The sequence below is a fragment of the Candida tropicalis genome (genome assembly GCF_000006335.3).
Source record: "Candida tropicalis MYA-3404 genomic scaffold supercont3.11, whole genome shotgun sequence".
NCBI classification, from domain to species: Eukaryota; Fungi; Ascomycota; class Pichiomycetes; order Serinales; family Debaryomycetaceae; genus Candida; species Candida tropicalis.
Window position 1 is genome coordinate 357,834 of NW_003020040.1, and position 14,097 is coordinate 371,930.

A 14,097-nucleotide genomic window follows, 5' to 3' on the forward strand; every position below is an offset into this window, starting at 1 on the left:
AAAAAAATATGCTCAATTAGAACCACTGGCAAAATTCAATTGTGATACGTATTGTTCTTTTAAAGTCAATGGTTGGGTATTAGCTCTCATCATGAGACGTTTCATTTGTGATGGTTGACTGCTGCTCGATTGTAATGAATCTTCTCCAAATTGACTCTCTTCACTAGGAAGAAGAAGTTCCGGTTCCTTTTGATTAAACCAGAAATGACTTAAAGTCAGCTCAACATTGTATCTCTCACTAGGATTTACCACCAACAAGTTACTTATCAAATCCAAAACAACATCACTTATATCATCCCAATAAGGAGAATAAAAAGCATATTGACCGGTTAATATTTGTTCTTTCATATTTGGTGGCCCTAATTCATCACTAAATGGAGGGAATCCACATAAACAAACATATAACAACACGCCCAGTGACCATAAATCCACTTTTGTGGTGTACTTTCTGGAATCATGAGTTAATATTTCTGGCGCCACGTAAGCAGGAGTACCACACAATGTATTTGTAAATTTCAATTCACCAATGAACTTGGCTAATCCAAAATCAGCAATTTTAACACGTACATCAAGCTCATCTTCATCCCATGGCCCTGTTTGCTTTTGATGGGGGTTGGTTTTAGGAGTGATATCTAATAAAATATTCTCTGGTTTGATATCTCGATGGATTATATCATGATCATGAAGATATTTCAAACCTGATAAAATTTGTCTGAAAAATGCTTTAGTTTCATCAACTCTAAGTTTGGATTTGTTTACAATTCTTTGAAACAATTCTCCACTATTCATCTTTTCCAATACTAAATAAGTATTAACCGAATGATCATTAATAGGTTCAACATAATGACTTACAAACTTCACAATATTTGGATGATCTATGCTCAATAACAAATTCATTTCTTGTTGTAATTTTTCATCTTCGGTTTTACTACTACTTCCAGACTTGTTTGGATGGAATATCTTCACGGCAACAATTTTACCAGTTTTCTTATCTTTGGCTTCTTTAACCACAGCATAATGGCCCGATCCCAATTGTCTACCAAGAATATAATCATCAAAAAATGAACCTTTCAGGGTTTGTTCTTGTCCTTCCTCTTTCACATCTCGAATATATCGGAATATAAAACTACCTCCAGTTTTAGCAAACGTCAACACATCACCAGTCTTCAATATTACACTTGATCCCTTCCCTAAAAGTTCACCATTAATCTTTAAACCATTGGACGACAAATCAAACACGTTTAATCGTTCACCACTATTCCCGGCATGAACTAAAACAAATTTACAATGTTTAGATGAGACATCAATGCCTTGAATTTTCAAATCACACGAACTACTTCTTCCAATAAATATAGTTTCTTTACGTGGAAGATCAAGATTTTTACCCATTCCTTTAGTAGGATAAAGCCTAGCAATAATTGAGTTTACTGCTTCTGGTGTCGTTGTTGCTAGTTTTTTATTTGCTACAACAGCATCATCTTCAACGAGTTTCTAAATTGGAATAGTTAGTAATTGTGATCTGGATGGAATGTCAAGTTGTCTAATATAAACATACTCTCTTTCTAACTAAGGACATTGTTGGTAGTGAGACGTGTTTGTATTCACCGGTGGAATGACGATTGGTTAAATCAACAAGTCCCAAAAAAAAAAATTTCCTTCACAATCATCGTCGTTGCGTTTCTTTTTCTTTATACGTGGAAAATGAAAACAATCTGAAATGAGCCGCGCGTACTTTTCAAAAAGGGAAAGTAATATAACCAATCATCACCATGTTCAATTACACTAAAGTCATCATTGTTTAGAAATTGCGTTAATTAGGAAAAGGTCTACATAACATAAAACAAAATAAAAAGCTATTCGACTTGATGCATTTAAGACGCGTTACATACGCGTCTGCATTGTTTAAGACGTGTTATTGATCCTGTTTAATATATTACTAATGTCATGATAGTTCAACTCTTTCAATTCGTGTTGATACTTCAATCTCAACTCATTTAAAAATACAGTATCTAGCTTCTTTTCCCTCACTTTGTATTTTCTCACAGTTTCTTCATCAACAGAATCCATCAAATCAATAGCCTGAGCAATTTTTATATAATCTGGGTTGAGATCGTTTGAGTAATCAGCCCCTTCGCCAGTATTAAAATGCAAATGATGTTGTAAGATCTTGATGATATACTCAAAATCAAGTATCAACTGGTCGATTCCCAGTCTATTAAATTCATTATTAATTATAACATATTCAAATAGAATATCACATAAAATAGAAACAATTTTGTCGGTAATAATAAAATAGTCCAAATTCGACAAGCTTTTATGTAAAATAGTCAAATATTCTGGTAAAGTATTAACCAAAGATGATAAATGTGATGATGGTTCCGAGTTACCATCACCACTCAATTCCCACTGACTTGAGTTAACATAGACTTTAAGCAACTGCTTAATCTCGCTTCTGAAAAATTCTTCAAAACTTTTATACACTTTATTCAACAACTCATCGTACTGTGCAATTGCTGCATCAAAAATACTCTTATCTTCGGTGATTTCCAGAGTTAATCCAGTATATGTTTTCCATAATCGAATAAAAAGTAATTGATCACTCCATGTTCCCAAGGCATTACTAATAAATTTTACTGAGCAAAAAATTTCTGTCAACATAGTTAATCCATTCACCAAATGCTCCGAATTATTTGCACCTTTGGAGGTATCGTCTGTCATACTTCCAGGAATCATATTCATCATGTTCTTCAAACTGTATTTCTCACTGAAACTCTTGTATTGTTCATTGACAACTTCTAAATATCGATCAATTAAACTCAATTGAATACGTGAAACATATTGTAATTGATATTTAACAATACTCAATGTCTGGAAATGAGAATTTAAATTGTTAATCAACTTAACCAAACCATAAGCAGAATAAGTAGGTCTTAGAATATGCAAGCTTACTTCGTGATTACTACCTTGATAATCGTAATCGATTCTGAACGAATCCTTGGTATTGATGATTTCATTTTCAAATCTCTTGACCGCTAATTGACTTTCAAAATCCAACCAATTTTTAACTGCATGGTTTTGATCGTTAAGTAAAATATCACTCGTTATACCCAACCATTTCTCTTGTGGAACTTTGTCAAACTCTTCAATATATGGATTGTACTTGTATTTTTCCTTGATTCTTTGATCAAATGCAGACAACTCAAAAATCAAATGAGACAACAACCTTCCATTTTTTTCAAGAGAAGAAGTGCCACTTGTAGCTGATACTCGGTCATCAATCAACTCAACCATTTTCTCAACTTTGTTTCTTAATGGATTTAACAAACAAGTGATGATCTCGTAGACACCAATTTTCTGCAATGGTCTAAAGGTATCGTCCACTATGATTTGCAACAAGGGCAAGTTTTCTGTTAAGAAAGACTCCAAAAAATCAAATGCCCATTCCGGTTTGGATAATTTATTAGTCTCCTTGTTTGCACTGTTAAAGTGGTAATTAAACCTAGTGATAATGGGTTCTAAAAGCAATTCCAACCCCCACCAAGTGTTTGGGTAAATTGGAGATGCATTGATTGATTGTAGTATGATCAAATCTTGGAATTGTGTAGATATAGATGTCAAGGCTTGATTGGAAATACTTTTATCTGATAACCATTTGCTTTCCTTCAATGTGACTTTAAATCCAGATTCCAATTCTGATTTACGCAATTCAAGTTCAGTATTTAATTGTATCACCAAGTCTTCATTTGTTTCATCAAGACTAGAAATTTGATCATAAAGTTCTTTCAACTCATATAATGTCAACTTTTGGTTTAATTTTTCTTGGATTGATTTCCATTGTTTCAACTTTTCAATGGTTTTTACTGTTTCCAATTTGATTTCATATTGACCTTTCAAGTCGATTAAAATCGGCAAATCCCCATGATCTTCAATGATAAGTTGAAGTATATCAACAACATTCTCATCATCAACGTTTTCTAATTGCAAAATATCAGTGGTCAATTGACTGATGGCTTGTTCTAATTTTTCTTGATTTAGTTTTGTTGTTAACACCTGTTCACTACTGGAAGTGGGTGATGGTGTCGTGTTTGCTGCTTTTGATTCAGCAATTTCTTTCACATGAGTTTGTAATTTTTTCAATTCTTCAATTTTTTCAGAAGCATTAGATAGATCGTCCAATGTAGAAAACGAAGAGTTTATATAATCAACATCCATGATTGTTGTTGTTGTTGATGGTGGTGGTCTTACAGCAAACGAAACTGAACTTGAAATATTTGTTCGCTTTGCACGAACTTTTTTTCTGTCTTCTTTGGTGGAAAGAAATCGAAGAAAGCAAAACACAACGAGAAAAAAAAAATTTTCTATGGCAGGATGAATGAGGCAAAGAATGGAAAGAAGAAAAAAAATTTAAAACCCAAATCAACCGTTTCCCAACCGAATCAACTTCGTGTGTAACTCCATAGATCTGTTGCAAATCCAATTGACATAATGCAAGCACCAGTTGTATATTTAAACACATCTACTACCAGACAACAGGGAAGACAGGCACAAGTTGCCAACATTACAGCCGCAAAAGCTGTTGCAGATATCATTAGAACCTGTTTGGGACCAAAGGCAATGTTAAAAATGTTGTTGGATCCTATGGGTGGTATTGTTTTAACTAATGATGGTCATGCTATCTTGAGAGAAATTGACGTTTCTCATCCAGCTGCCAAGTCTATGATTGAATTGTCTAGAACTCAAGATGAAGAAGTCGGAGATGGTACTACCACCGTCATCATATTGGCCGGTGAAATTTTAGCTCAAACTTTCCCATATATTGAAAAAAATATTCACCCAGTTATAATTATAAAAGCCTTGAAAGAAGCCTTGAAGGATGCCTTGGACATTATTCACGAAGTTTCCACCCCAGTTGATATTAATAATGACGAAGCTATGTTGAAGTTGATCAAAGCTTCCATTGGTACCAAATATGTCAACAACTGGTCCACCAAGATGTGTGAATTATCCTTGAAAGCAGTTAGAACCGTAATGATCCAAAAGGGTGACTATAAAGAGATTGATGTGAAACGATATGTTCGTATTGAAAAGATCCCTGGTGGTGAAGTTACCGACAGTGAGGTTTTGGATGGTATTTTATTGAACAAGGATGTTGTTCATCCTAAGATGAAGAGATTTATTGAAAATCCACGTATTATATTATTAGATTGTCCTTTGGAATACAAAAAGGGTGAATCCCAAACAAATATAGAAATTACCAAGGAAGAAGACTGGAATAGAATATTACAAATTGAAGAAGAACAAGTTAAATTAATGTGTGATCAAATTTTAGAGTTCAAACCAGATTTGGTTATTACTGAAAAGGGTGTCAGTGATTTGGCTCAACATTATTTATTGAAGGGTGGATGTGCTGCTTTAAGAAGAGTAAAGAAATCAGATAATAATAGAATTGCCAGAGCAACTGGTGCCACAATCGTTAACAGAGTTGAAGATTTGAAAGAATCCGATATTGGTACCAAATGTGGTGAATTCAAGGTTGAGTTAATTGGTGACGAATATTTCACATACTTGGTTAAATGTGAAAACCCACAAGCTTGTACAGTTGTCTTGAGAGGAGCTTCCAAGGATATTCTTAATGAAATTGAAAGAAACTTGCACGATGCCATGGCAGTTACTAGAAACGTAATGTTTGAACCTTCTTTGTCTCCAGGTGGTGGTGCCACTGAAATGGCTTGTAGTGTTAGATTATCTGAAAAGGCAAAGACCATTGAAGGAATTGAACAATACCCATACCAAGCTGTTGCCGATGCTTTCGAAGTTATTCCAAGAACTTTGATTCAAAACTGTGGTGGTAACCCAATCAAGGTGTTGTCTCAATTGAGAGCCAAACATGCCCAAGGTAATTACACATATGGTATTGATGGTGAAAATGGTAAAGTTGTTGACATGAAAGATTATGGTATCTGGGAACCAGAGGTTATTAAACAACAATCAATTAAGACAGCTATTGAAAGTGCTTGTTTATTATTGAGAGTTGATGATATTGTTAGTGGTGTACGTCAAAGTCAATAGAGAAGATTAATAATAAATAAATCTGTTGATAAATATATGCGTTTCTAATTAGTTACTCCAATTTAGGTTTTCTAGTACCTATAAACTTGTCAGAAATTCTTCTGAGAGTAAATGTAAAGAGTGCTGACAAGATAGCAAATGGAGGAAACAAATCTAATAAATACCAGAAAAAGTTGGGTTTGATTTCATGAACTAAAGATTTAATTGATTCATGGAGTGTGTTTAAATCTCCAGAATTATCAACCACAATATCAGATCGGTAGTTTCTTTCTTGATTCGACATTTGACTATCAATTCTTTTAGTTGCATCTGACACCGACAATTCTGGGTTTCTTTCAAGTAATCTATCGATTTGAATTTCTTTAGCACATGATATAGTGACAGTCAATCCACAAACTAAACTTAACCCACTTTCATAAAGCAAAGGCACATCTAATATTATTAATTGTTTGAATGTAAGATAAGCAAAGAGGATTTGTTTGAACATTTCCCATTTAACAGCTGGATGAACAATGGAGTTCAAAACTGCCAACTTTTCTTTATTTCCAAAAACAGCTTTACCCAAAGCTGGTCTATTTAAACTACCATCTTGTGGGTTGACTAAATCTGGGACTTCTTTACCAAAAGCAGCCACGATTTTTTTGAATGCTGGTTTGTTGGGGTAAACAACTTCTCGAGCAATCAAATCTGCATCAACTATCGTTAAATGGTATTTCTCTTTAAGTTCTTTTGAAACAGTGGATTTACCACATGCAATCCCACCTGTCAATCCAACAATAAGCATCTGAGTCGGTAGTACTTCTTTTGTGTGTCTATATCTGAGGAGGAGGTGGAGAGGCAGGAGATTGTGGGCAGAAAGAGTGAGAAATTGATACTGTGAATTTTTTAATTTTTTTTTTCCTTCTTCCACAGGTTTCTCGTTCAAATTCATAAGATGATATGAAGAGAATTATAATACTAAATATCCGTTATTAACTTTTTCAGTTCAGCGATCCAGTTAATCATGTCATCTCCCTTGAAAATTCATATATTAGGAGTAGGATCCATTGGATCTTTAGTTGCGCATGATTTGAAACGCGCTTTTCCGTCTTTGGTTACCCCAATTTTATTACTACGTCCTGATTCCCTTGCTAATCCATCACCTCAGCATCAGATTCATTTAACTAGAATTAAGAATAATCAATTAATTACCAGTAATATTGAAACACCGTCTGCTAAACCACCTAATGTCAAAGAAACAATTGAAAACTTGATTATATCGACCAAAACAGGACATACCATAGAAGCCCTTCGACCATATGTTCCACAAATCAAACCAAGCACTAATATTTTGATATTACAAAATGGAATGGGTATGAGTAGGACATTACTTGATAAATTTTGGTCATCAAGTATTTCCAGGCCAAATATATTTGAAGGTAGTACAACCCATGGCGCATATATTCAAGATGGAATTGTTCAACATGTTGCCTCGGGAACTATTTCTCTTTCTGAATTTCCTGGAAATAATCCACATCATCCAGAACGTTTTCTTTCGATATTGGAATTACCAGATATGATTAAATATATTCTTGATGCTCCGGAATTAAATGCAAGTTTTCATGAGTATAATAAGTTCCTTTTAATTCAGGTAGAAAAGTTGATTGTTAACTGCTGTATTAACGCATTAACAGCTTTGTTTGATTGTAAGAATGGAGAATTATTATATTCTAATGATATTCTGTTTCTTTGGAAGAAAATCATCAATGAAGCAAAACTTGTTCTTGTACAAGAGTATAGCATGTTGAATGATGTTGAAGAAGCAAAACAATTTTTAGACACAGATCGTCTTCTAAATAAAGTTATTGGTGTAGCTGATCTTACCAAGGCAAATAGTTCTTCCATGAGACAAGATATTAGAAATTTAAGAATAACAGAAATTGAAAATCTTAATGGGTTTATTGGTCTTTTAGGTCGTAAACATAATCTTGGAGTTCCGCTTAATGTCACTTTGACAAGTTTAATAAGAAGCAAGTTGGCAATTGAGAGAGGTATAGATCAAGTTGCTGCCGCTGAACTATTAATGGAACAGTAATCTGGGAAACTATTTCTATTACTTGTATATACACAGTTAATCTTCTTTTATAAAACTTAATACACTTTTAGCAATAACTAATCTATCGTGATATAATGCACCAATCGTCTTTTTAACAGGATCTGCATCGTACTCCAAATATTGGTGTGCTTCAGCGTCGAGAACCACTTTGTTCAAGATTGCCGTCAATAATACATTAGAATGTGATCTAAAAACCTCCCCATCATTGATTCCATTGATCAAAGCGGACAATTTTCTAGAATTTTTAGGATCTTTCTCTTGAAGTGTAGCCAATGCAACTTGAGTTCTAAAAGATATATCATCCTTGGTCATTGTGTAATTATCAAAATAGTCGTTCTCTTGCAAGAATTCAACTTGTTCGGGTTTGAGCAATGGAATGATATATTTACTAATGTCAAGATCATTCCATTTATTACCAGGTATGATAAAGCCATATTCACACAATAAGAAATCATTACTATGAGGACCATAACTCAAGTATACTTGGTCATCTATGTTGTAACTACAAGTGGACAGCACTTGAAAACCTTTGCCATCTATCTTTAAAGTACAATGATCATCACAGGAATGATTCATGAAATCAACATATGGAGCCATAGTGAAATTATCAGCAGTATTTTTACTCGTTGGTAAATTCATATAAAGACAACGTGAGTTGATACATAACCAAGATAATAAAACGTCTTGTCTCGGAAGAAGTGTTGTGACATCAAGGTCAGTTTTCGTCTGAATTAAATCACAGATCAATTTATAATCATTTTCAAATCTATCTCGTACTTTCAAGCTACTCTTTTGTGTGGAATCTGGGGCTAGTTTGCATGTCTCATCTGACCAATGGATCGGCATTAATGCAAAATCTTCCATTGAAGGTAACATATCTAAAAACGGTTTCCAAAATGAATTGGTGCCTCTTTGCTTTTCAAATGTCAAATAAATGGATAGTAATTGAAAAGATGACAATTCGAGAATCTCTTCACGAGTCAATTTGCTATATATATTAGTAAATTGATCTCCGTCCAGGTTATCAAATGGAACATATATATGCAGTTCATCTTGCATACCATTATACCTGGAAATATGGGCCATTACTGTGGTGAAATTCAATAGGAATGAATGGGGGATATTCATGATGAGTTCTCCCTTTTTCAATGAATTGGTTGCATAAATACCTCTACCCGATGATCTGGCATCCTTAACATCTATCTTTGGTGAAATATACGAATGTGTAGATGGTTTCTTTTCATCTTGAGTGTTTTTAATCCAATCTAGCAAGGACAGTAGTTTTTGATCAAACTTATCCATTAGTGTGGTTCAGCAAAGAAAAAGAGATCAAATATAGAGTTTTTATTTTTTTTTTCTTTTTTTTCTTCTTCTTTGTTTCTGTTCACCATGTTAAATACAGTTTGGTCCCCTTCCTTTCGCAAGGCAATATTACACCACAGATTCATGAAACAAGTAAACAATCGTAAAATAAATAAATATACAGGTATATCTATGTAGTGTCATTAAAACAAGTTCAACGTCAATGTGTTTGCAATGGAATCTGTATTCACTGCTTTTTGGAACTCTTCAAAGTTCAACTTCCCGTCACCGTCCAAATCAGCTTCCATGATAGTTTTGTCAACAATTTGTTGTAACTCTTCATCTTGTAAATTCTTACCCACCATCATCTTCATGACAATGAAAAGTTCACCATTCCCAATATAACCATCTCTATCGATATCATAAATATTGAATGCAAACTTCAATTTTGTCAAGTTATCCGATTTACCAGAGAATGCAGATAAACCGGTGATAAATTCTTCAAAGTCAATACGACCATCACCATCTGTGTCAAATACATCCATTAGTCTTGTAGCCAATGGGTTTGAAGAAATTCCAGGTATAGATAAAAACTCTTGTTTGTCAATTTCCCCTGACCCATCTTTATCCAACTTCATGAATCTTTTACGCATACGATGTATTTCTTCAATACTGAAGTTTGTATCTTCCATGAATCCATTTAAAATACTTGAATTGGCCCCCATGGTTTACTTTGTTATATGTCTGTTTAAAGTAGATATCGTTACGAGTGCAACTAGGAACAAAAAAAAAAATATGACAGTAGACAAAAGTAAGCAAGAAAAACCAAAAAAAAAAAAAAATCAGAACAGGCTATTTAAAGCTAAAAATAGTCGTGTCTCATTTCTGGCGCGACGTCACCAACTTGCACCAAGTTTGTAGTAAGTAGATAAGTGATCGACAACTTCTTCTCCTACTTTAAATCAAAATAATTTGGTGATATCTTTAGGTATTGGTCTTGAACCCATTGAGTGAATCAACACGTGATCATTAAACTAATATCACTTACACTCAACTAGAAACTAAACACTGAGAACCAAAAAAATAGTGCAAAGGCAAACAACACAATCAACAACATCAACCAACAAAAAAAAAACAGCAGAGTTTGTCAGGAGGAGAGAAAGAGAGAGAAGGAAAAGCAGAGAGAGGAAAAAAAAAACAGTTGCTAGAAATAGATTCATTAACAACAAGCATTAATATCAATAAAGAACCCATAAGACTTACAGACGTACTACTACTAAATAAGACATAGTATTATTAAGGTGAATGCAAAGAAAGGCAATAAAGAATAATTATCAATGAATATAAATCTAGATACCGCTAAGGAAACCCTTTGCAAGAATATATTGATATATGGATATTGTAAATTTGAAAACAAAGGATGTGCCTTCAGTCATAATCGCCAACAGAAACCAGCACCACAACCACAGCAACAAGATCAGGAATCACCTCAAGATTCTGGATCGGCCAGTAATACAAACAACAATGCTGGTTTCCCAGATTCAGCTACTTCAACAGTTTCTTCAACCATGTCTTCGAATGATGCAGCATCTAAAAAGAAATACAATTTGAACACTCCTTCTTTCCAACCAGGAGTTACAGGATTGACAAGTAAATTTGCAACTTTATCACCAAAACTAAAGGAAATTCCCGTGTTTAAACCAGACAATGGACACGCGACTTCGGATTCGACAACAAACCAACGACCATTTACATCAAAGAAGTTTAATGTCAGTACTCCATCATTCACACCATCTGGTTTTGATTTTGGTAATAATGGCAATAGTAATAATACGTCATCTTCACCATTGACAATCTCATCTGCTCCTCTTGCCCAACAACAACCACCGTCACAACAACAACAACAGCAGCAACAGCCTGTGCAACAACAACAAAATGTTTTAATGCAAGCTCCAATTCCTTCTTCTTCTTCTTTAGCATCATCATCCCAACATCTTCCGTCACAACAAGTACCACCACAACAGCAACAACATACTGGACATGCAATGGGGATTCCACATTCTTCTGGTTCGTCAAATCCATATTTTCCAAATAGCTTAGGCATATCAACCCCTACAGCAATGGGACAAGTCGGTACACCAGGTGGTATTGTTCCTCCAGCTGTTGCAACTCCAACCTCAAATATGCCGGGGAATGGTGGTGCTGGTGCTGTTGGTGGTCAACAACCAATGTACCCATTGCAATATCATTTGTATGCCCCAGCTCCACCTCCAAGATTAACTATTCCATTGCAGCCGCACGAACTTAATAGTCAAGCGATGTTTATTTCAAACGAGTTGCGTGAATACTTGCATAAAAAGAACGAAGCCAGTTTGCAAACATTAAGTCATCTGAATTTGCCAGAACATGTCAACCAATACCATTCATTAGTTCCAATTGATAAATCATATGAACCAATTTCTAAACTCTGGATGGGGAAGAATAGTTTGATATTTAAAGTTTACAGTAATTATGATGGGAACTTGTATGTTTTAAGAAAGATTGAACCATGTAATGAGATTGTTAATGACAAGCCATTTGGTACCATCAAGAAATGGAAAAGTATAAAGAATGCCAATATTGTTGGTTTACAAGATGCTTTTACCACCATGGCGTTTAACAATTCACAGAACACCAACAATTCATTGTGTATTATTTATGACTATTATCCAAACAGTGTGAGTTTATTAGAGCAACACAAAAAGGGGTTACGAGTTGAGCCAATTACTGAAGACTTGTTATGGTGTTACTTGATTCAGTTGATCAATGCAATTACGGTTATTCATCAAAATGGATTGACGGCAAGATCAACCATAGATTTGAGTAAGATTATTGTTACCAATAAACATAGAATAAGATTGGGTTCTGTGGGTATCAGTGACATTCTTGAATACAATGAAGAGAATGAAGTTGACATCAAAGAGTACCAAGTCCAAGATATTAAGAACATTTCCAATGTATTGGTTGAATTAAGTGTATTGTTATTACCAGTTAATATGAGGCAAAGTGCTAATATTTACAACAGTTTGAAATCCTCAACCAAGTTGAGTGAAGAATTTGTCAATATATTGCAAGAATTACATGACTCAGATGAAACGTTTGATCTAGAAGAGTTTAGTAAGAAGTTATCTGGTAAGATGCTTACTGTTATCAACAATTTGGAAGATTCTAATGATTTTATGGAGAGCCAGTTGGGATCGGAGTTGGAGAATGCTAGATTATTTAGATTGATGACTAAATTGAACTATTTGATTTACGATGATAGTGATAAAACAGGAGTTGCAACAGGAAATAATAAGATTTTGAGATTATTTTTAAACTATCTATACAATAGTTATGATTCCAGTAATAATAAGAATAAGAAGGTGCTTAATTTGAATAAAGTGTTGATAAATTTGAACAAGTTGGATTGTGGAATTGATGAAAAGTTGTTGTTGATTAATAAAGATGAGTGTATTATTATAAGTTATAAAGAATTGAAGGAGATTATTGATAACAAGTTTAGATTAATGAGAGAATAATAATAAATATTTGTGGTATTATTGATTTGCAGTTACGTTTGTATATTAGTCAAAGATAATATTTTATTTTTCAATTAAATACAGTAAATATTAAATAAGTAAATAAAAAGTAGAAAACTGTCATCCTCCCCCTCTCCCTCCTCTTCTCCCTGTAATAACTGCCGTTATCGGTGGCGAAATAAACAGAAACTTGTGGCAATCACTATCAAGAAGATGGGCAAAAGAAATTCAATGAGTCGAGGTTGTTGCCGTAGCGGTATTGCGTAATTTAGGATGACTGGGTCGACTCCTCTGCCCCGCGAAGAAATTATGACTAAAACCCAAAAAGAGAAAAAAAAAAATTGTGAATTTTTGTAAATCCGAAATCCGCACGATAAATTGTGTGATGATGATGATGATGATGATGCCTCACAGTGCGCGACATTGTTGATGCGACATTTTTGACTCATAATTTTTTTTTTTCTTTTTTCTTTTTGCTTGCGGTGGTGGGTTTATCTCTTATCAGCGAGGACGATGACGAGTTTGCGACATTACCGGAACAACAAAAAAGAAAAAAGAAAAAGAAATGACGGTGAACGCGATTACTCATAATCTCTACCCACTGTGTGAGAGACCCACAATCCAATGTCGCAATTATGATAGACATATAAGATCCCACCACAATTTCTTGCTCTCACACTTCTTCTTTAAACCCACACAAATATTTTGCTTGTTTATTTATTTAGCACCCAAATTCAACAACTTATCTTTTATAAAACCAAAACTTATGATCATTTGACTATCTACTAAAAAACTACTGAGACTTAAAATATATAAAAAAAGACTGCTACTGCCGCCCCCGCCCTCCCATTTAGTGTTATTTTCTACAGATGCAAACTCCAACTACTTCAACTATTCAAGAAAAGACTTTCTCGGAATCAAAGTCAGTAAATACTGATGTTCCTAGTATTGTTTCAACTCTTGTTACTCCAACTGAAGACTCGTATTTATCACTCCTTCTTCATCTGTTCAATCACCACCACTGGCAGTTTTCTCCAAATCATCACAACTATATACATCCCATTTAAATAA

The 14,097-nt window shown here is 34.2% G+C and overlaps 8 protein-coding genes across 8 annotated transcripts; 3 read left to right on the forward strand and 5 right to left on the reverse strand. All coding sequences in view use genetic code 12, as the record gives it.

Moving 5' to 3' along the window:
- Positions 1-12: 12 nt before the first annotated feature.
- Positions 13-1,389, reverse strand: DUN1 (serine/threonine protein kinase; the record flags this gene model as incomplete). Its single annotated transcript, XM_002546594.1, has 1 exon — positions 13-1,389. The coding sequence occupies one exon, from the start codon at positions 1,387-1,389 to the stop codon at positions 13-15; it is 1,377 nt and encodes a 458-aa protein (XP_002546640.1).
- Positions 1,390-1,902: 513 nt separating this feature from the next.
- Positions 1,903-4,212, reverse strand: TIP20 (Tip20p; the record flags this gene model as incomplete). The annotated part of the gene is made up of 1 exon (XM_002546595.1): positions 1,903-4,212. One exon carries the CDS (start codon positions 4,210-4,212, stop codon positions 1,903-1,905), a length of 2,310 nt encoding a protein of 769 aa, XP_002546641.1.
- A 273-nt stretch (positions 4,213-4,485) lies between these two features.
- Positions 4,486-6,069, forward strand: CCT3 (chaperonin-containing T-complex subunit; the record flags this gene model as incomplete). Its single annotated transcript, XM_002546596.1, has 1 exon — positions 4,486-6,069. One exon carries the CDS (start codon positions 4,486-4,488, stop codon positions 6,067-6,069), a length of 1,584 nt encoding a protein of 527 aa, XP_002546642.1.
- Positions 6,070-6,121: 52 nt separating this feature from the next.
- On the reverse strand, positions 6,122-7,000 carry CTRG_06121 (putative dephospho-CoA kinase; the record flags this gene model as incomplete). Its single annotated transcript, XM_002546597.1, has 1 exon — positions 6,122-7,000. One exon carries the CDS (start codon positions 6,998-7,000, stop codon positions 6,122-6,124), a length of 879 nt encoding a protein of 292 aa, XP_002546643.1.
- Positions 7,001-7,072: 72 nt separating this feature from the next.
- Positions 7,073-8,143, forward strand: CTRG_06122 (2-dehydropantoate 2-reductase; the record flags this gene model as incomplete). Its single annotated transcript, XM_002546598.1, has 1 exon — positions 7,073-8,143. One exon carries the CDS (start codon positions 7,073-7,075, stop codon positions 8,141-8,143), a length of 1,071 nt encoding a protein of 356 aa, XP_002546644.1.
- A 36-nt stretch (positions 8,144-8,179) lies between these two features.
- CTRG_06123 (protein-lysine N-methyltransferase) lies at positions 8,180-9,466 on the reverse strand (the record flags this gene model as incomplete). Its single annotated transcript, XM_002546599.1, has 1 exon — positions 8,180-9,466. The coding sequence occupies one exon, from the start codon at positions 9,464-9,466 to the stop codon at positions 8,180-8,182; it is 1,287 nt and encodes a 428-aa protein (XP_002546645.1).
- Positions 9,467-9,669: 203 nt separating this feature from the next.
- On the reverse strand, positions 9,670-10,191 carry CNB1 (calcineurin regulatory subunit B; the record flags this gene model as incomplete). Its single annotated transcript, XM_002546600.1, has 1 exon — positions 9,670-10,191. The coding sequence occupies one exon, from the start codon at positions 10,189-10,191 to the stop codon at positions 9,670-9,672; it is 522 nt and encodes a 173-aa protein (XP_002546646.1).
- Positions 10,192-10,803: 612 nt separating this feature from the next.
- PAN3 (Pan3p) lies at positions 10,804-13,026 on the forward strand (the record flags this gene model as incomplete). The annotated part of the gene is made up of 1 exon (XM_002546601.1): positions 10,804-13,026. One exon carries the CDS (start codon positions 10,804-10,806, stop codon positions 13,024-13,026), a length of 2,223 nt encoding a protein of 740 aa, XP_002546647.1.
- Between the last annotated feature and the right edge of the window lie 1,071 nt (positions 13,027-14,097).